This window comes from Salmo salar, chromosome ssa11, assembly GCF_905237065.1.
Source record: "Salmo salar chromosome ssa11, Ssal_v3.1, whole genome shotgun sequence".
Taxonomy (NCBI): domain Eukaryota; kingdom Metazoa; phylum Chordata; class Actinopteri; order Salmoniformes; family Salmonidae; genus Salmo; species Salmo salar.
In genome coordinates, this window is record NC_059452.1 from 49,956,308 (window position 1) to 49,978,334 (window position 22,027).

Consider the following 22,027-nt stretch of genomic DNA (forward strand, 5'->3'; position numbering starts at 1 on the left):
TAACAGTAATGTGTAACCAAACAGATAGATGCTGTTTTATCTACAGACTACCAGTAATCTGTAACCAAACAGATAGATGTTGTTTTATCTACAGACTACCAGTAATCTGTTAGCAAACAGATAGATGTTGTTGTTTTATCTACAGACTAGCAGTAATCTGTAACCAAACAGATATATGTTGGTTTATCTACAGACTACCAGTAATATGTAACCAAACAGATAGATGTTGTTGTTTTATCTACAGACTACCAGTAATCTGTAACCAAACAGATAGATGTGGTTTTATCTACAGACTACCAGTAATCTGTAACCAAACATATATATGTTGTTGTTTTATCTACAGACTACCAGTAATCTGTAACCAAACAGATAGATGCTGTTGTTGTATCTACAGACTAGCAGTAATCTGTAACCAAACAGATAGATGTTGTTGTTTTATCTACAGACTACCAGTAATCTGTAACCAAAGAGATAGATGTTGTTGTTGTATCTACAGACTACCAGTAATTTGTATTCAAACAGATATATGTTGTTGTTTTATCTACAGACTACGAGTAATCTGTAACCAAACAGATAGATGCTGTTGTTTTATCTACAGACTAGCAGTAATCTGTAACCAAACAGATAGATGTTGTTTTATCTACAGACTACCAGTAATCTGTATCCAAACAGATAGATGTTGTTTTATCTACAGACTACCAGTAATCTGTTAGCAAACAGATAGATGCTGTTGTTTTATCTACAGACTACCAGTAATCTGTATCCAAACAGATAGATGTTGTTTTATCTACAGACTACCAGTAATCTGTATCCATACAGATAGATGATGTTGTTTTATCTACAGACTACCAGTAATCTGTAACCAAACAGATAGATGTTGTTGTTTTATCTACAGACTACCAGTAATCTGTAACCAAACAGATAGATGTTGTTATATCTACAGACTACCAGTAATCTGTATCCAAACAGATAGATTTTGTTTTATCTACAGACTACCAGTAATCTGTAACCAAACAGATAGATGTTGTTTAATCTATAGACTACCAGTAATCTGTAACCAAACAGATAGATGATGTTTTTTTATCTACAGACTACCAGTAATCTGTAACCAAACAGAAAGATATTGTTTTATCTACAGACTACCAGTAATCTGTAACCAAACAGATAGATGGTGTTTTATCTACAGACTACCAGTAATCTGTAACCAAACAGATAGATGTTGTTTTATCTACAGACTACCAGTAATCTGTTAGCAAACAGATAGATGTTGTTGTTTTATCTACAGACTAGCAGTAATCTGTAACCAAACAGATAGATGTTGTTTTATCTACAGACTACCAGTAATATGTAACCAAACAGATAATGTTGTTTTATCTACAGACTACCAGTAATCTGTAACCAAACAGATTGATGTTGTTGTTGTATCTACAGACTAACAATAATCTGTATCCAAACAGATAGATGTTGTTTTATCTACAGACTACCAGTAATCTGTAACCAAACAGATAGATGTTGTTGTTTTATCTACAGACTACCAGTAATCTGTAACCAAACAGATAGATGTTGTTGTTTTATCTACAGACTACCAGTAATCTGTAACCAAACAGATAGTTGTTTTATCTACAGACTACCAGTAATCTGTAACCAAACAGATAGATGTTGTTGTTTTATCTACAGACTACCAGTAATCTGTAACCAAACAGATAGATGTTGTTGTTTTATCTACAGACTACCAGTAATCTGTAACCAAACAGATAGTTGTTTTATCTACAGACTACCAGTAATCTGTAACCAAACAGATAGATGTTGTTGTTTTATCTACAGACTACCAGTAATCTGTAACCAAACAGATAGTTATTTTATCTACAGACTACCAGTAATCTGTAACCAAACAGATAGTTGTTTTATCTACAGACTACCAGTAATCTGTAACCAAACAGATAGATGTTGTTGTTGTATCTACAGACTACCAGTAATCTGTATCCAAACAGATATATGTTGTTGTTTTATCTACAGACTACCAGTAATCTGTAACCAAACAGATAGATGTTGTTGTTGTATCTACAGACTAACAGTAATCTGTATCCAAACAGATAGATGTTGTTTTATCTACAGACTACCAGTAATCTGTAACCAAACAGATAGATGTTGTTGTTTTATCTACAGACTACCAGTAATCTGTATCCAAACAAATAGATGTTGTTTTATCTACAGACTACCAGTAATCTGTAACCAAACAGATAGATGTTGTTTTATCTACAGACTACCAGTAATCTGTAACCAAACAGATAGATAGATGTTGTTTTATCTACAGACTACCAGTAATCTATAACCAAACAGATATATGTTGTTTTATCTACAGACTACCAGTAATCTATAACCAAACAGATAATGTAGTTTTATCTACAGACTACCAGTAATCTGTAACCAAACAGATAGATGTTGTTGTTTTATCTACAGACTACCAGTAATCTGTAACCAAACAGATAGATGTTGTTTAATCTATAGACTACCAGTAATCTGTAACCAAACAGATAGATGATGTTTTTTTATCTACAGACTACCAGTAATCTGTAACCAAACAGAAAGATATTGTTTTATCTACAGACTACCAGTAATCTGTAACCAAACAGATAGATGGTGTTTTATCTACAGACTACCAGTAATCTGTAACCAAACAGATAGATGTTGTTTTATCTACAGACTACCAGTAATCTGTTAGCAAACAGATAGATGTTGTTGTTTTATCTACAGACTAGCAGTAATCTGTAACCAAACAGATAGATGTTGTTTTATCTACAGACTACCAGTAATATGTAACCAAACAGATAATGTTGTTTTATCTACAGACTACCAGTAATCTGTAACCAAACAGATAGATGTTGTTGTTGTATCTACAGACTAACAATAATCTGTATCCAAACAGATAGATGTTGTTTTATCTACAGACTACCAGTAATCTGTAACCAAACAGATAGATGTTGTTGTTTTATCTACAGACTACCAGTAATCTGTAACCAAACAGATAGATGTTGTTATATCTACAGACTACCAGTAATCTGTAACCAAACAGATAGATGTTGTTTTATCTACAGACTACCAGTAATCTGTAACCAAACAGATAGATGTTGTTGTTTTATCTACAGACTACCAGTAATCTGTAACCAAACAGATAGATGTTGTTTTATCTACAGACTACCAGTAATCTGTTAGCAAACAGATAGATGCTGTTGTTTTATCTACAGACTACCAGTAATCTGTATCCAAACAGATAGATGTTGTTGTTTTATCTACAGACTACCAGTAATCTGTAACCAAACAGATAGTTGTTTTATCTACAGACTACCAGTAATCTGTAACCAAACAGATAGATGTTGTTGTTTTATCTACAGACTACCAGTAATCTGTAACCAAACAGATAGATGTTGTTGTTTTATCTACAGACTACCAGTAATCTGTAACCAAACAGATAGTTGTTTTATCTACAGACTACCAGTAATCTGTAACCAAACAGATAGATGTTGTTGTTTTATCTACAGACTACCAGTAATCTGTAACCAAACAGATAGTTGTTTTATCTACAGACTACCAGTAATCTGTAACCAAACAGATAGTTGTTTTATCTACAGACTACCAGTAATCTGTAACCAAACAGATAGATGTTGTTGTTTTATCTACAGACTACCAGTAATCTGTAACCAAACAGATAGATGTTGTTGTTTTATCTACAGACTACCAGTAATCTGTAACCAAACAGATAGATGTTGTTGTTTTATCTACAGACTACCAGTAATCTGTAACCAAACAGATAGATGTTGTTGTTGTATCTACAGACTACCAGTAATCTGTATCCAAACAGATATATGTTGTTGTTTTATCTACAGACTACCAGTAATCTGTAACCAAACAGATAGATGTTGTTGTTGTATCTACAGACTAACAGTAATCTGTATCCAAACAGATAGATGTTGTTTTATCTACAGACTACCAGTAATCTGTAACCAAACAGATAGATGTTGTTGTTTTATCTACAGACTACCAGTAATCTGTATCCAAACAAATAGATGTTGTTTTATCTACAGACTACCAGTAATCTGTAACCAAACAGATAGATGTTGTTTTATCTACAGACTACCAGTAATCTGTAACCAAACAGATAGATAGATGTTGTTTTATCTACAGACTACCAGTAATCTATAACCAAACAGATATATGTTGTTTTATCTACAGACTACCAGTAATCTATAACCAAACAGATAATGTAGTTTTATCTACAGACTACCAGTAATCTGTAACCAAACAGATAGATGTTGTTGTTTTATCTACATACTACCAGTAATCTGTAACCAAACAGATAGATGTTGTATTTTACATTTAAGTCATTTAGCAGACGCTCTTATCCAGAGCGACTCACAAATTGGTGCATTCACCTTATGATATCCAGTTGAACAACCACTTTAGAATAGTGCATCTAAATCTTTTAGGGGGGGTTATAGAAGGATTACTTTATCCTATCCCAGGTATTCCTTAAAGAGGTGGGGTTTCAGGTGTCTCCGGAAGTTGGTGATTGACTCCGCTGTCCTGGCGTCGTGAGGGAGCTTGTTCCACCATAGGGGTGCCAGAGCAGCAAACAGTTTTGACTGGGCTGAGCGGGAACTGTGCTTCCTCAGAGGTAGGGGGGCCAGCAGGCCAGAGGAGGATGAGCGCAGTGCCCTCGTTTGGGTGTAGGGACTGATCAGAGCCTGAAGGTACGGAGGTGCCGTTCCCCTCAAGGCTCCGTAGGCAAGCACCATGGTCTTGTATCTACACTTCCTCCAGCTGTCTCATTAATCTAAGTCTAGGACTCGACACACTGATTGACAATATCTTCTCATGACTTATACATTTCAGTAGACACTCTTACCCAGAGTCTTACAGTAGTGAGAGTGTATATCATACTGGTCCCCCGTGGGAATCGAACCCACAACCCTGGCATTACAAGCACCATGCTCTACCAACTGAGCCACAAGGGACCACATCTCAGCTTGTAATATTTGCATAGATTCTAATGAAACAGTGACTGTATCCAATTGTAAAATCAAAGGTTTAAAATGACATGCAAAGTTTCACTAGAATTTTGACCATGTGGAACAGTGTCTTACAGTACAAGGCTTGTGCCATGTGTCATGTGATGTGTTCATCATAGACTAGTGTGTACGTGTGACTCATAGTAACACAACAACAACAGCTCTATCCTGATGGGAACAGACAAGTAACAAGTCATCCTTTAAAGCAACTCCTCTGTGGAGAAACAAAACCAACGTGTTCTCTGAGAGCTGAGTCCCAAACGTCTCCCTATTCCCTACATAGTGCACTACTGTAGGCCAGAGCCATACAGACCCTGGTCAAAGTAGTGCACTAAAGGGAATAGGATTCCATTTGGGACGCATCCTTAATCACTAGAAGCAGTGAAACGTCCTCTCTCCCACGGGCCAGACAGCTTGTAATCACTAGAAGCAGTGAAGGGTCCTCTCTCTGACGGGCCAGACAGCTTGTAATCACAAGAAGCAGTGAAACATCCTCTCTCTGACGGGCCAGACAGCTTGTAATCACTAGAAGCAGTGAAGGGTCCTCTCTCTGACGGGCCAGACAGCTTGTAATCACTAGAAGCAGTGAAGCTTCCTCTCTCTGACGGGCCAGACAGCTTGTAATCACTAGAAGCAGTGAAGGGTCCTCTCTCTGACAGGCCAGACAGCTTGTAATCACTAGAAGCAGTGAAGGGTCCTCTCTAACGGGCCAGACAGCTTGTAATCACTAGAAGCAGTGAAGCTTCCTCTCTCCCACGGGCCAGACAGCTTGTAATCACTAGAAGCAGTGAAGGGTCCTCTCTCTGACGGGCCAGACAGCTTGTAATCACTAGAAGCAGTGAAGTGTCCTCTCTGACGGGCCAGACAGCTTGTAATCACTAGAAGCAGTGAAGCTTCCTCTCTCCCACGGGCCAGACAGCTTGTAATCACTAGAAGCAGTGAAGGGTCCTCTCTGACGGGCCAGATAGCTTGTAATCACTAGAAGCAGTGAAGGGTCCTCTCTGACGGGCCAGACAGCTTGTAATCAAATGCAACATCATCCCAGGCGCGGCTTCAGGAACCAAAAGGAGAAATTGTGTTCACCTATATCAACTGAACGTATACCTCTCTCTCTCATTTCCCCTGTGTGTGTGTGTGTGTGTGTGTGTGTGTGTGTGTGTGTGTGTGTGTGTGTGTGTGTGTGTGTGTGTGTGTGTGTGTGTGTGTGTGTGTGTGTGGAATGTCCCGCTCACCAGCCTGTTCCAGGGCCATCATCGTAGACTGTTCGATGAGGTCCCTCTCTATGAAGGTCCTGAAGTCTTCACTGTAGACGCTGAGGTCAGGCAGCTGGAAGGTGTAGATGGGCATCTCCAGGGGGAACTGCTCACTGCTACACTCACTGGCCACGTGGAACCGTGCCAACGACACGATGGCAGAGCTGGCATGGGAGATGCCCCGAGACAGGCGCTTCTCTGGAGGGAGACAGAGAGGGAAGGGAGGAGGAGAGGGGGAGAGAGGAGAGGGAGGGAGGGGAGGAGGAGGGGGGAGGGGGAGAGAGGAAAGGAAGGGAGGGAAGGTAGGGAGAGAGGGGAGGAGAGGTGGAGGTGGAGAGAGGGAAGAGGGGGGAGAGGGGAAGGGAGGGAGGGAAAGAGAGGGGGAGATGGAAGGAGGGAGGGGGAGAGAGAGAGAAAGAAAGAGAGAGATAGAGAGAGAGTGATTAAAGAAAATGGCACCTTCATAGCATTCAACTGTTTTCTAGACGAACCTATTCCTTACATGTTTAGGTCCAGTCAACTACAACAATATAAACAAAACTCTATAATATTACTCAATATTGGAAAGTCACTGCCCCCCCCAGATGGTTTGGCTCACCTTGCATGTTGTCCTCCTGTCTCTGGACACCGGGCCGCTCCACCTTGCTGAGGTGCTGGGGGGTGTCGTGGTCCGGTTGCCGGTAGTAACGGCCCTCGTTGAAGACAGTGGGCAGGTTGACAGTGTGTACTTGTCTTAGCTGCTCATAGTCACTGAGAGCAGAGCTCAGGTCCCAGTTCTTACCTGCAGGACACACACGCACACACACACACACACACACACACACACACACACACACACACACACACACACACACACACACACACACACACACACAGACACACACACACACACACCATTGTTAGGGACCCACAGTAAAGTAACAGTGCGTCTGTATTTAGCTCAACTGATGAACCAGTCTTGAATGAATTAGCATCTTAACCCTTCATCACAGGCATCTATTGTCCTGGAGGCAGAGCGGAATGATTTCCCATTAGACGGGCCAGCGGCAAAGTCACAATTGGCTATATAATCATATAAATTCATGAAAACAAAAAAAAAAGGTTAGCAGTGAGGTTAAGTTTAGGGTTTAAGGTTAGGTTTCAAATCAGATGACTTTGTGGCTGTGCTAGCTAGTGACCCTGCAGAGCTGTAACAACACACCTGGGATGTATATACTGTTGCTGTGATCAGATATGAGCTACTGAGATAAACTACCCCACCTATACAGGAACAAGGTATAGTGTGTACAGTGAGACAGTAGCAGACAGCTGCTTCCTGTTACAACACAACCCACAGCATGTACAGTACATCAGACAGACAGACAGACAGACAGACAGACAGACAGACAGACAGACAGACAGACAGACAGACAACTAGTTAGTCCCTTGAATGGCCCTTTATACAACTCAGAGCACATAACCACACCGTTGGAAAGACAGCCAGCAACGTTCATTCAACTCAGACATAGTGCATACATCACACGGCCATTAGATTCATTTGTGTGACAGGTAGAGAGAAGAGAAGCCTACCGCTGTCCCCAGACGACCCTAGGACCCTACGATAGAACCATTACATAACCTGGTACACACTGACACTCACACACACACACACACACACACACACACACACACACACACACACACACCACGGTACTCTATCTATCAAAAGACCAGTGTTACTGTTGTCTGGGACCAGCAGTACCGCTTAGACCACCGGAAACAGCACAACTGGAGCCAACCAATTAAACGGCTTTGTACTGGAGGGTCAGGGGAAGTCAAGCGGACTGTAGTGACGCCTCTAGCACTGAGATGCAGTGCCTTAGACCGCTGTGATACAGCCTGGAATCAAACCAGGGTCTGTAGTGACACCTCTAGCACTGAGATGCAGTGCCTTAGACCGCTGTGATACAGGCTGGAATCGAACCAGGGTCTGTAGTTGACGCCTCTAGCACTGAGAGGCAGTGCCTTAGACCGCTGTGATACAGGCTGGAATCGAACCAGCGTCTGTAGTGACGCCTCTAGCACTGAGAGGCAGTGCCTTAGACTGCTGTGATACAGCCTGGAATCGAACCAGGGTCTGTAGTTGACACCTCTAATTACTGAGAGGCAGTGCTTTAGACCGCTGTGATACAGGCTGGAATCAAACCAGGGTCTGTAGTTGACACCTCTAATTACTGAGAGGCAGTGCTTTAGACCGCTGTGATACAGCCTGGAATCGAACCAGGGTCTGTAGTTGACACCTCTAATTACTGAGAGGCAGTGCTTTAGACCGCTGTGATACAGGCTGGAATCGAACCAGGGTCTGTAGTTGACACCTCTAATTACTGAGAGGCAGTGCTTTAGATCGCTGCGCCACTCGGGAGCCCCAAGCAGTTTTCCTCATTAAGTCAGTCACTGACAGTCACTCACTCAATTAGCCATGTCATTAAACATTTAGATGGGTAACGTAGTCTAGTCAGATATCTGAACTTGTAGTAATCCTGGATGAATGACCGACCGCGGAGCCCCCATTGATTTTGTTATGTCACTCAAACTCAGATATCATATTAAAACACTGTAAACATTTCTCTCCATCCTATGGAAGAAAAAATGTGTAGAGTTACATGAAATGAGTTATACAATTTGCTAAATCTTTTCTCCACTGCTGTAAACATTTTGTCTACGCCTCATGGCCAGATGTTTAATGTTACTGAGATGATGGTCCTTATATCAACTGAACTGAAAATATTATGATGCATTCGACTGACAAAAATCCCTCTGTTTCTCTCTCTATCCCTTAACATAAATTTCTCTGTTTCTCTCTCTATCCTTTTCTCTCTCTCTCCTTCTCTCTACACCTGTCTTCCTTTATCTATCTGTCTATTTCTTTTCTCTCCTTCTTTCTCTCCTTCTCTCTCTCCTTCTCTCTACGCCTGTCTTCCTTTATCTATCTGTCTATTTCTTTTCTCTCCTTCTTTCTCTCCTTTTCTCTCTACGCCTGTCTTCCTTTATCTGTCTATTTCTTTTCTCTCCTTCTTTCTCTCCTTCTCTCTCTCCTTCTCTCTACGCCTGTCTTCCTTTACCTATCTGTCTATTTCTTTTCTCTCCTTCTTTCTCTCCTTCTCTCTCTCCTTCTCTCTACGCCTGTCTTCCTTTATCTATCTGTCTATTTCTTTTCTCTCCTTCTTTCTCTCCTTTTCTCTCTACGCCTGTCTTCCTTTATCTATGTCTATTTCTTTTCTCTCCTTCTTTCTATCCTTCTTTCTCTCCTTCACTCTACACCTGTCTTCCTTTACCTATCTGTCTATTTCTTTTCTTTCCTTCTTTCTCTCCTTCTCTCTATCTCTCTATCTTTATCTCTCTATCTTTATCTCTCTCCTTCTCTCTATCTCTCTATCTTTATCTCTCTCCTTCTCTCTATCTCTCTATCTTTATCTCTCTCCTTCTCTCTATCTCTCTATCTTTATCTCTCTCCTTCTCTCTATCTCTCTATCTTTATCTCTCTCCCTGTCTGTCTGTCTGTCTGTCTGTCTGTCTGTCTGTCTGTCTGTCTGTCTGTCTGTCTGTCTGTCTGTCTGTCTGTCTGTCTGTCTGTCTGTCTGTCTGTCTGTCTGTCTGTCTGTCTGTCTGTCTGTCTGTCTGTCTGTCTGTCTGTCTGTCTGTCTCTCTCTCTCTCTCTCTCTCTCTCTCTCTCTCTCTCTCTCTCTCTCTAAATCTGGAGCAGAGCAGCAGTGGTTGCCATGGTCACCACCGAGTGTCCTTGGCTGGGGTGTGGCTTGACTGGCAGCATCCTCCGGCTTCATGACTCTGAGAGGTGTGTGTGTGTGTTTGTGTGTTTGTGTGTAATCAGGACCCGCCCCTCTACCTACGCACATCATCCTCCTCTGCATAAGTTAAACTAAGAACAAGCTGGAGTGCAGACACAGAGAGAGAGAGAGAGAGAGAGAGAGAGAGCGAGAGGGGAGAGGGGGAGAGAGAGGGGGATAGGGATAGAGAGAGAGGGGGGAGAGGGAGAGAGAGAGAGGGGAGAGGGAGAGAGAGAGGGGGAGAGAGAGAGAGAGGGAGAGAGAGGGGGAGAGGGAGAGAGAGAGAGGGGGGAGAGAGAGGGGGAGAGGGAGAGAGAGAGAGGGGGAGAGAGAGATGGGGAGAGAGAGATGGGGGAGAGAGAGATGGGGAGAGATGGGGGGAGAGAGAGAGTGGGGATAAGGGAGAGTGAGGGGGGAGAGAGAGAAAGGGAGAGAGAGAGAGAGAGAGCATAAGTCAAACTAAGATGAAGTCAAACTAACAAAGAGCTGGAGGGCAGACACGGAGAGAGAGAGAGAGAGAGAGAGAGAGAGAGAGAGAGGAGAGAGAGAGAGAGAGTGAGAGGGATAGAGATACAGAGAAAGGGAGAGAGAGAATGAGATAGAGGAGGAAGAGGAAGAGAAAGAGGAGGAGGAGGAAGAGGAGAGGTGCTGGTCTAGGTTCAGTATGGTAGAAGAGAGGTGCTGGTCTAGGTTCAGTATGGTAGAAGAGAGGTGCTGGTCTAGGTTCAGTATGGTAGAAGAGAGGTGCTGGTCTAGGTTCAGTATGGTAGAAGAGAGGTGCTGGTCGAGGTTCAGTATGGTAGAAGAGAGGTGCTGGTTTAGGTTCAGTATGGTAGAAGAGAGGTGCTGGTCTAGGTTCAGTATGGTAGAAGAGAGGTGCTGGTCTAGGTTCAGTATGGTAGAAGAGAGGTGCTGGTCTAGGTTCAGTATGGTAGAAGAGAGGTGGTGCTGGTCTAGGTTCAGTATGGAAGAAGAGAGGTGCTGGTCTAGGTTCAGTATGGTAGAAGAGAGGTGCAGGTCTAGGTGCGGTATGGAAGAAGATAGTTGCTGGTCTAGGTTCAGTATGGTAGAAGAGAGGTGCTGGTCTAGGTTCAGTATGGTAGAAGAGAGGTGCTGGTCTAGGTTCAGTATGGTAGAAGAGAGTTGCTGGTCTAGGTTCAGTATGGTAGAAGAGAGGTGCTGGTCTAGGTTCAGTATGGTAGAAGAGAGGTGCTGGTCTAGGTTCAGTATGGTAGAAGAGAGGTGCTGGTCTAGGTTCAGTATGGTAGAAGAGAGGTGCTGGTCGAGGGATGAATTACAATTCAAGTTGTCCGTGACGTGATTTCAATACGCAACTTTTGGGTTGCTGGACGTTCGCGTTATACGGCTACCCATCTTCATCGACCAACCTCCCTCCTTTCGTTTTTGGCTTAAGTAACCTTTTCTATCTTATGAAACCATATCAAACGTAACATATCACCAGCCTGGCCTCAAAAACGAAATGTCCCCGCTGCTTCCCTGCATGCCAGCCTGGCCTCAAAAACGAAATGTCCCCGCTGCTTCCCTGCATGCCAGCCCGGCCTCAAAAACGAAATGTCCCCGCTGCTTCCCTGCATGCCAGCCTGGACTCAAAAACTAAATGTCCCCGCTGCTTCCCTGCATGCCAGCCTGGCCTCAAAAACTAAATGTCCCCGCCTCTTCCCTGCATGCCAGCCTGGCCTCAAAAACTAAATGTCCCCGCTGCTTCCCTGCATGCCAGCCTGGCCTCAAAAACTAAATGTCCCCACTGCTTCCCTGCATGCCAGCCAAAAACGAAAGGAGGGAGGTTGGTCGATGAAGATGGGTAGCAGTATAACGCGAATGTCTAGCAACCCAAAGGTTGCGTATTCAAATCACATCACTGACAACTTTAATTGTAATTCATACCTTATCTTATCATTGGATTATGGACATCCCAAAATTAATACTGCACATGCCATATACGAAACGTAACATATAATAGGAATTTGGGTGTCACAGATTTACGTGTACTATGTTACCATTTACCTCTGAGTCCAGGTTGTACATGCCTGTAAGACTTCACACAGCACCGCACCCTCCCACCCACCCACCCACACACACACACACACACACACACAGGGAGATGTAAGTTAGCTGGTGATGTAATTTCATATGTTGAGCTGCTAACTAGGACACTCCCTTCCCTCAGTGAGAACAGTTAAACTCACACACACTGTCATGTCTTACTGAGTGAACCATTAAACTCACACACACTGTCATGTCTTACTGAGTGAACCGTTAAACTCACACACACTGTCATGTCTTACTGAGTGAACCGTTAAACTCACACACACTGTCATGTCTTACTGAGTGAACAGTTAAACTCACACACACTATCATGTCTTACTGAGTGAACTGTTAAACTCACACACACTATCATGTCTTACTGAGTGAACCGTTAAACTCACACACACTGTCATGTCTTACTGAGTGAACAGTTAAACTCAAACACACTGTCATGTCTTACTGAGTGAACAGTTAAACTCACACACACTGTCATGTCAAATGTCTAAACACATGTTTTCACTTTGTCATTATGGGGTATTGTGTGTAGATGGGTGAGGGGAAAAAATACATCTATTTTGAATTCTTGGCTGTAACAACAACACAATTTTGAATAAGTCAAGGGGTATCAATACTTTCTGAAGGCACTGTATATCACAGCAGTGGTCAAGTTCACTGCGACCTTCAGTGTATTTCATACAGAGTTGGAGTTAGCTCATGAAGCCATCGCGGGGATACTATGGGAAACATGGTTAGGGTTAGGATGGCAATGGAAAAGGCATCCAGTCTGCAGCAAACCTATTAGCATTTGGTGCTAACACAACAGCAGAGAAGTATTAGCATCCATGCTAACACAACAGCAGAAAAGTACCTATAGGCCTATTGGTATGTATGCTAACACTAGCATCCACACTAACACAACAACAGAGAAATACTGTAGGCCTATTGGTATCTACAGTATGATAACACTAGCATTCATGCTAATACAACACCAGAGAAGTACTGTAGGCCTATTAGTATCTTTGCTAATATTAGCATCCATGCTAATGCAATAACAGAGAAATACTGTAGGCCTATTGGTATCTATGCTAACACTAGCATCCATGCTAATGCAACAGTGCAAAATAGCTACCCAACTGTATTGTGCATTCAACAGTGTCATAGATATAATGCAAACTGCTATCAAAGACAGAACTACAGCCAGTTCGAACACAGGCCTCAAAAAACATCTCTCAATTCATTTCCAAAGAACAACAACCACTTGGCATGGCGTCACGTGCCGATAAACATCTTATAACCTTCAGTGGCTGCATTAGAAGGTTCATAACCATAAGAGTCACCAGCCAACAGAATAGAGACAGCTGAGGATATAACTACATTATTCATTAATACTCTCACTCTCTCCTATCTTTCTTTCTCTCTCCTATCTTTCTCTCTCCCTCCTATCTTTCTCTCTCCTATCTTTCTCTCTCCCTCCTATCTTTCTCTCTCCCTCCTATCTTTCTCTCTCCTATCTCTCTCTCTCCCTCCTATCTTTCTCTCCTATCGCTCTCTCTCCCTCCTATCTTTCTCTCCTATCTTTCTCTCTCGCTCCTTTTACATTTCTCTCTCTCTTCTCCTCTCTCTCATTCCTTATTTCCCTTCTCTCTCTCTTCTCCTCTCTCTCATTCCTTATTTCCCCTCTCTCTCTCTCTCTCTCTCTCTCTCTCTCTCTCTCTCTCTCTCTCTCTCTCTCTCTCTCTCTCTCTCTCTCTCTCTCTCTCTCAATTTAAGGGTCTTTTCTCTCTCTCTGTCTCAGATCTAATGAAAAATTGATGTCTGATCAAAGAGAGAGGGATGATGAAGATGGATTCAAGCCAGAATGAAACAAGGCTCCTCTTCATCTGCCAGCTAGCCTGTTCTGTCCGTATGTGTTTCCTCACTAAATACAGTGTCTTGCTTTCTGACTATAATGAGTTAATGAGTTCATGGCGTCGTGACATGGACTGTTCCCTGAGATGATGTCCGTCTTCTTCACGTCCTGGTTCTGTTCACTGAGGTGACAGACAAGGATTCAGGTCAGGAAGGACATCAGAAAGAGACTAGGATAAGAAAATACCAATTTCCTACAGGACATTTCTTCTTTTTTTTCTCCTACTGCCGATCTCTGTTTCACGTACAGGCTAGAGCATCATAGTGGCTATGTAGGTGGGAAAGACATGGACCGGAGAGTTACTGTAGTAACCACATAGTAACCACTGAGACTACTCCACGACAGGAAACAGAGGAGGGGACCTTACTGTAGGTAAAATAACTAGGACACAGGAAACAGAGGAGGGGACCTTCCTGTAGGTAAAATCACTAGGACACAGGAAACAGAGGAGGGGACCTTCCAGTAGGTAAAATCACTAGGACACAGGAAACAGAGGAGGGGACCTTCCAGTAGGTAAAATCACTAGGACACAGGAAACAGAGGAGGGGACCTTCCAGTAGGTAAAATCACTAGGACACAGGAAACAGAGGAGGGGACCTTCCAGTAGGTAAAATCACTAGGACACAGGAAACAGAGGAGGGGACCTTCCTGTAGGTAAAATCACTAGGACACAGGAAACAGAGGAGGGGACCTTCCAGTAGGTAAAATCACTAGGACACAGGAAACAGAGGAGGGTTCCTGACTGTAGGTAAAATCTATAGGAAACAGAGGAGGAGACCTGACTGTAAAATCACTAGGACACAGGAAACAGAAGAGACCTTACTGTAGGAAACATCTCTAGGACACAGGAAACAGAGGAGGGGACCTTCCTGTAGGTAAAATCACTAGGACACAGGAAACAGAGGAGGGGACCTTCCTGTAGGTAAAATCACTAGGACACAGGAAACAGAGGAGGGGACCTTCCTGTAGGTAAAAGCTCTAGGAAACAGAAGGAGACCTGACTGTAGGAAAAATCTACAGGAAACAAGAGGTGGGCACCTTACTGTAGGTAAAATCTCTAGGACACAGGAAACAGGAAACAGAGGAGAGGACCTGACTGTAGGTAAAATCTGGTCCCGTGTGGCTCAGTTGGTAGAGCATGGTGTTTGCAACGCCAGGGTTGTGGGTTCGATTCCCACGGGGGACCAGTACGGAGAAAACATTTATGAAATGTATGCATTCACTACTGTAAGTCACTCTGGATAATAGTGTCTGCTAAATGACTAAAATGTAAATGTAAAAAATGTTCTCTGTCTCTGACATGAATGAGGACATCTAGTGTAGTATTTGACTAAACAGCAGGTAGATGATACATATAGAGGGTGTTAATATTCTGCCCTGCTACTAACCAGGGAAAGCAATTACTGGACTGAAATAAAAATGTACCATAACCCTGATACTATGTCCTACTCAGTCCAGTCCTACCTAACCCTGATACTATGTCCAGTCCAGTCCTACCTAACCCTGATACTATGTCCAGCCCTACCTAACCCTGATACTATGTCCTACCCAGTCCAGTCCTACCTAACCCTGATACTATGTCCTACCCAGTCCAGTCCTACCTGATACTATGTCCAGTCCAGTCCTACCTAACCCTGATACTATGTCCTACCCAGTCCTACCTAATCCTGATACTATGTCCTACCCAGTCCAGTCCTACCTAACCCTGATACTATGTTCTACCCAGTCCAGTCCTACCTAACCCTGATACTATGTCCTACCCAGTCCAGTCCTACCTAACCCTGATACTATGTCCTACCCAGCCCAGTCCTAACTAACCCAGCCCAATCCTATCTAACCCAGGCCTAACTAACCAAGTCATATCTAACCCAGCCCTACCTAACCCAGTCCAGTCCTATCTAACCCAGTCCTACCTAACCCAGCCCGGTTCTGGTCTTACCTTCCAGCAGATCTCTGGCCAGCCCAGGCTCCGCCCCAGTGGACCTGATGAAGTCCGACAGGACGGCGTCCATGTCCAGAGTCATGTGGTCATGTGGATGGGCTGCCCAGGCCGCAGTGGTCACCTTAGTCGACGCCAGCCTTCACACTGTCATCTGGGAACACGAGGACACACACACACACACACACACACACACACAACCAGTTTGATGAGTTCATACAAGTAGCTTTGCGAAGGCAGTGTGAACTAACAAAAGTGTCACAGCATCACAGCAGCCTGACATATTCCAGGGACATCACACAGCGTCTCGAAACAAAAGAGTTTAACTTCAACGTGTGTGGACAGCTGCACGGTTGGCTCCATACAGTATGTTTGTGTTTATGAGTGAAGTGTAGTGTAGTGTAGTGTAGTGTAGAGTAGTGTAGTGTAGTATAGTGTAGTGTAGAGTAGTGTCATGACTGTCCTGATCAGGTCAGGGTACAGGAGACCACCACCCTACAGATTATCTCCCAAACCCCCAACAGAGGAGCAGAGATCTAGGGGTCTGAAGATGTGGGGGGTTTTATGACACCTCACGCCCATAATAAACCTTAGGCCACTGAGAAATTCCTTTGTCCTCTCACTATGGAGAACTGGCCTCAGAACATTAAAACATGCAATGAAGGGACTTTGGAACAATGGTTTCCGTCAGCCACAATGGTGGTCATGACGAGAGGTGGAATATGAAAATGTATGTAACTTTTGAATTGTTATTAAAGGTTAAGAGATGACGTTATTATGAAAACATTGTACCTTTAAGAGTTTTCCCAGTATATGCCTGATGTTTATACATTGTACGTTGTGTGGAAAATATCCAAATCAAAGAGAATGTTTTGGTAAAGATGAGATGTGAAGGTAGTGTCTAAAATAGGATTTTAGTCAAATCTAGGCCTTGCCCCTTAACTTGGTCCGCCCAGAGAATTGCCCTAAAGGCGGTTACGCCCACTTCTGACCCTAGGGTATAAGACAGGAGAGTGAAGAATTAACATATGAGACTAATTGACCCCAAGCTGCAGCGAAGGTCTAACAAAGTCAACGAACCCCAAAACGAAACACAAGGTTGAAGACAAAGAAATCTTTTCTACACGAGCTACGGACGAGTAGCTGTGTCTAAGCGGGTGAATTCAAGCCGAACCACCCAGCCTCCACTCTCCATTAAATCGGGGTATCTACACCGTTCGAGTCCGAAGCTGTGAGCTCTGAGCTACAGAGCTGTCTGTCCTCAGAAGACCCCTTTCAGATCAAGGGCGAGGGATCAGACCACTTAGCCAAGAAGGACACCGACATAGTGAGGACAACCAGAGAGTTGCGCCGGAGAAGTGCGTCATTGAGAAGCCTAAACGACCCACGCGGAGCTTCCCACCTGAGACCTCCAACACGTAATTACATCATTATATTCTGACCCATAAGAGCGTAAGTTCGGGGCAAGGCTAGGTTTAAATAAGCATAGCTGACAAATGAACCCAAATGTATATTTCTCTCGTGTACTTCCTTTGTTTCTCTCTCTTTTAAATCCCCATTTTGGGTAACACGCGCCATAGTGTGTTGGCCCGTTATACTAAGTCCTAATCAATAGCTAGACTGTGTTTTGTCTATGTGTATTTTTATCATCATTTTAGCTTGCTAGTAAATAAATAATCAACTAAGATTGGTGTGGTAAACTCATTGGTGAAGCCCGGGTCCGTGCAGATTCCCGGATTATGCGACGTTCAGAATGAGACTGTAGAGGAAATTGATTAATTTAGCGACTGTTGTAAAATCGATATTCTGATATCCTTTGAGTTAATTTGGGAAATAGAAACTCAATCAAAATACTGTTCCCATGGTGCCCCGGGTTGATGAGTTAATAATTGCTTGATTCATTGCTTAATTCATTTAATCACGCAATTATAAACCGTTAATCATTCGATGAGCAACAGTCGTCACATTAACTAATACAACGTCACGACATATGGTGCCCCGTGTGAGGCATCTAAGATAGGACTAGGCCGCACTGTTGGGTTATTCCATATCAATTGCGTAGCAAGATATATACATTCCATTAATAGCTATAGGCAGGACTAGTGCGGGAGAGAAGTGTGTGTGTCGGTCCATTTCACCCAGATACTGGTCGGAATAGAACGACCCGGGTTGTATATCTGACCAAAGCAGTGTGAAGGGGGGTCTACTGAATGCTACGAGCTAGGACATATGTACCAGCCGATGTAGGCATTCTGAGAAATAATACTCGTTGGGCCTAACGTAGTGTTATTTCTGTCGATCGCTTTCAGGAGTGATCTGACTCGGTCATAAGTAATTCCTAGAGCAGAGGACATATGAGCCAGCCATTACGGAAATTAGAGTAGATCTATTCGTTTGACCGAAGCGAAGTTATTATCTCTCTACCTCTCGCGTTTGGTAAACGGGAAGAGGTTAAGGGTTGAACGTAAACTTGTTCACTTGTTGGAGGGAACTCCCCTTGTGCGGCGAGGGGGAAACCCCGCGCAAGGGAAGCTAAGCATTGCGCCAGATGCTAGGCTAAAAAAGGGGAGCAGCCATTTTTGTTTTCCTCTTTGTTCATAGTGAATTCCCGCGTTAGGCAGGAATCCTGTGAGATCTCAGCTGGGGCTATCCGTAACCCCTGGCGAAGAATCGCCAGTCATTTTTCGTAAAATAAGTCAGGTTACGCTGTAGGATATCAAACCAGTCTTAACTGATTAGATATCATTGTCTTGTTCAATTTTATACATACATTAAATTGATACACTACCTTTCCAGGTTGGTTATGGGAATAATACACACACGAATGTGCCATAACCAATGAGACATTGTTAAACTGTTCCACGTTAACTTAGATATAGCAACTATTTCAGGTTAATTAAAGCTAATTCCTTTAGCCTATACGGGGTTGACTAATCATTCAAATTGATTAATAGATTAAAGCTGTTTTACTAGCTTAATGGTGTTTAGGTAGACTTTTTAACAGTATTGTAAAATTCTATTTTCACTGGTACCCTGTCGATTTTAGCTTGTGTTAACAGTGACCTCCGGTGGTGAAGAATCACCAGTAATTATTTTTAAATAATTCAGGTTATGCTGTACGATATCTAACCAGTCTCAACTGATTGGATATCGTTGTCTCGTTCAATTTAATATACATTAAATTGCTACACTACCTGTCCAGGTTGGTTATTGGAATAATACGCAAACTAATGTGTTCTAACCAATGAGACATAGTTGAACTTTTCAACGTTAACTTAGATATAGCAACTACTTCAGGTTAATTAAAGCTAATTCCTTTAGCCTATACGGGGTTGACTAATCTTTCAAATTGATTAATAGATTAAAGCTGTTTTACCAGCTTAATGGTGTTTAGGTAGACTTTTTAACAGTATTGTAAAATTCTATTTTCACTGGTACCCTGTCGATTTTAGCTTGTGTTAACAGTGACCTCCGGTGGTGAAGAATCACCAGTAATTATTTTTAAATAATTCAGGTTATGCTGTACGATATCTAACCAGTCTCAACTGATTGGATATCATTGTCTCGTTCAATTTAATATACATTAAATTGCTACACTACCTGTCCAGGTTGGTTATTGGAATAATACGCAAACTAATGTGTTCTAACCAATGAGACATAGTTAAACTTCTCAATGTTAACTTAGAGATAGCAACTCTTTCAGGTGAATTAAAATTAAAATTCCCAAATAGCCTATACAGGTTAGATTTATCATTAAAATCGATTTAATCAATTAAACCTGTTTTGGCAAGTTAAGTAATAACCAACTCACATTACTGACCCAGTCTTGATGATTCATTGATGTTTACAAACTGAGTTAAATCGTGTTTGCAGCCTCCAACTAAAAAACCCAAACATTACGTAAATTGAAATAACTGACAATCATAATAATGAGCAATCCATCAGATGGGTTTCCACCCATTTCCCCTCTAATCAGCGGACCTTCACCCACGGAAAGATTGATCGCGGACCTCAGCAACGATGCAAATCCTAACTATGCCGAGGGGCTGAAAATGTTAGATTTCAATGCCATAAGCGAGAAAAATGCAGACATTGCGACAGACACTCTTCAAAATAGACCATCAGGCGGAGGCCTTGTGAAGGTTCTCTCCAGTTTAGCCCTCAACTATGCCCACCAGCAGAGATGGACAGTGCACCAGTACCTCAGTGCCCAGCAGAGGCACGAGCAGGAAGCTGGGGAGTTCAAGGTACAGGTGGAGAGAACCAGGGAGCTGGCATCGAAAGCCGAAAAAGATAAGCTACTGCTAGCCGAGGAACTGTGTGTGAGAACAGATAAATTGGAAGATCTGTCTAACACTTATAACAAAGAACGCGAACAAACTCTTGACCAAGTCTGTATTCTAAAAGAACAACTCGGTTTAGCTAAAACTAAATACGATGAAGTCCACGCGAAACTAGATGAGTCGGACGCGCTAGCTAGAAAACGGGGCGAGCAAATTGATGCCCTGCAAGCGGTTGTGAATGAAACCACTCAAAGCAATAATGCTCTATTCCAAAAGCTGCAGACCAAAGACGATCAGTTAATGAACACAATGACCAAGTTGGAGGACAAAACAGCAGAACTCATTGAAGTCGCTGATTTAATGAAGGATGAGAAACACCAGGTGAGAAAGTTGGAAAATGTGACCTCTAAACAAAAGGAGGACATCGCATCACTGGATCTCTCACTCCACACTCGCGACCTCTCCCTGCAAACCAGGACAGATAAGTATGAGGCCGAGCGAAGCAAGGGCGACACCTACATGTCGAAAATAATCACCCTCAACTCCCAGGTGGACTCTGCGATGCAGCATAACACCACCCTTAGGTATCATCTGGAGGAACTCCAGAACAGTCACGCGCTATCGCGGGACAACCAAACCAAGCAACCTAGCTCACATCCGGAGCTAAGAGAACGAGGGAAGGTAGATGACAGGAGATTTCAGCCTCTTTCTCTTGGCCATTCGGCCCACAGTGAATTGGGGCCTCCTCGCCAACACAACCACAGCTTGACTTTTCCTCTTGGCCTCTCGGCCCACAATTCTCCACGGGAGAGTGCAGATGCTCCCCGCGCACTTGGCGGGGATCGCCTTGACAAAATTGTCAAAAACTTCCGCCTCTTCGACCCAGTTCCGGGAAAGCCAAATGACACTGAGACATTCTTAGCAGACATAGAGAACGCCTTGGATGGCTACCCAAACGCTACGAATGCAGACAGGCTCTATCTTTTGAAGCGAACGTCCAACAGACACGTGACAAGGTTCATCCGTCTACAAGAGCAACACATGCAAAACGACTATGCTAAACTTGCCACGGTTTTGAAAATAGAATTCAGTGGTTCTGCGACTCGCAAACACGATAGTTCGTTGGCTAACAATATCAGACAAGCTCGAAATGAACACCCACAAGCCTACTATCACCGGCTTCGTTCAGCTTACTTTGGCATGCTCACTGAAACAGGAATGGAAGACCTATTACCGTTCAAACAACTTTTTCTGTCACACATGTCTCCCAACTTCATTAACTACTTGGGCCCTACTGCCCACGTCGGGTTGCCAATCTCGACGCTCCGAGAGCTGGCAAGCACCGCTTTTGAAGCATCAAAAGCAAGCCGGGCTAAGAGCCCGGACCCCTCGACTTTCGAGCTTAGGCGGGAACCATCACTCGAATTAGAAGGGGCTGCATCAGGGACATATGCGGTAAAAGAGGACGATCAAAGGGGGTGGCTACCAAGTAACCACCACCCCGACAACCACCGCCGTAACAATAGCTACGATGAACGTCCCCAATCTAACAGGTCCCGTAGAGATCAACCTAGCCGACATGCCCCTCCGCCTAACTCTCACAAAGGGTCAGGACACAAGGGTAACAAGCGTAACAAGGGCAACAAAGTGTTCAACAATGATTTAAACGCTTACCGAAATGATATAGAAGCTCTGATAAAAGATGTA

The 22,027-nt window shown here is 43.3% G+C and overlaps 1 protein-coding gene and 1 non-coding gene across 2 annotated transcripts in view; both read right to left on the reverse strand.

Annotated features, from left to right (window-relative positions):
• LOC106592346 (OTU domain-containing protein 7A) overlaps positions 1-22,027 on the reverse strand; it is a 171,496-nt gene that overhangs the window by 84,745 nt on the left and 64,724 nt on the right. The window contains exons 3-5 of the mRNA XM_045689748.1: positions 16,038-16,191; positions 6,918-7,100; positions 6,299-6,517 (exon numbers count right to left, since the gene is read on the reverse strand). Coding sequence (XP_045545704.1) covers positions 6,299-6,517; positions 6,918-7,100; positions 16,038-16,122 — 487 coding nt within the window. The 5' untranslated portion in view covers positions 16,123-16,191. The remainder of the gene's footprint in view (positions 1-6,298; positions 6,518-6,917; positions 7,101-16,037; positions 16,192-22,027) is intronic.
• trnat-ugu (transfer RNA threonine (anticodon UGU)) lies at positions 4,939-5,014 on the reverse strand. The gene has a single exon. It is a non-coding gene; the product is annotated as a tRNA-Thr (tRNA).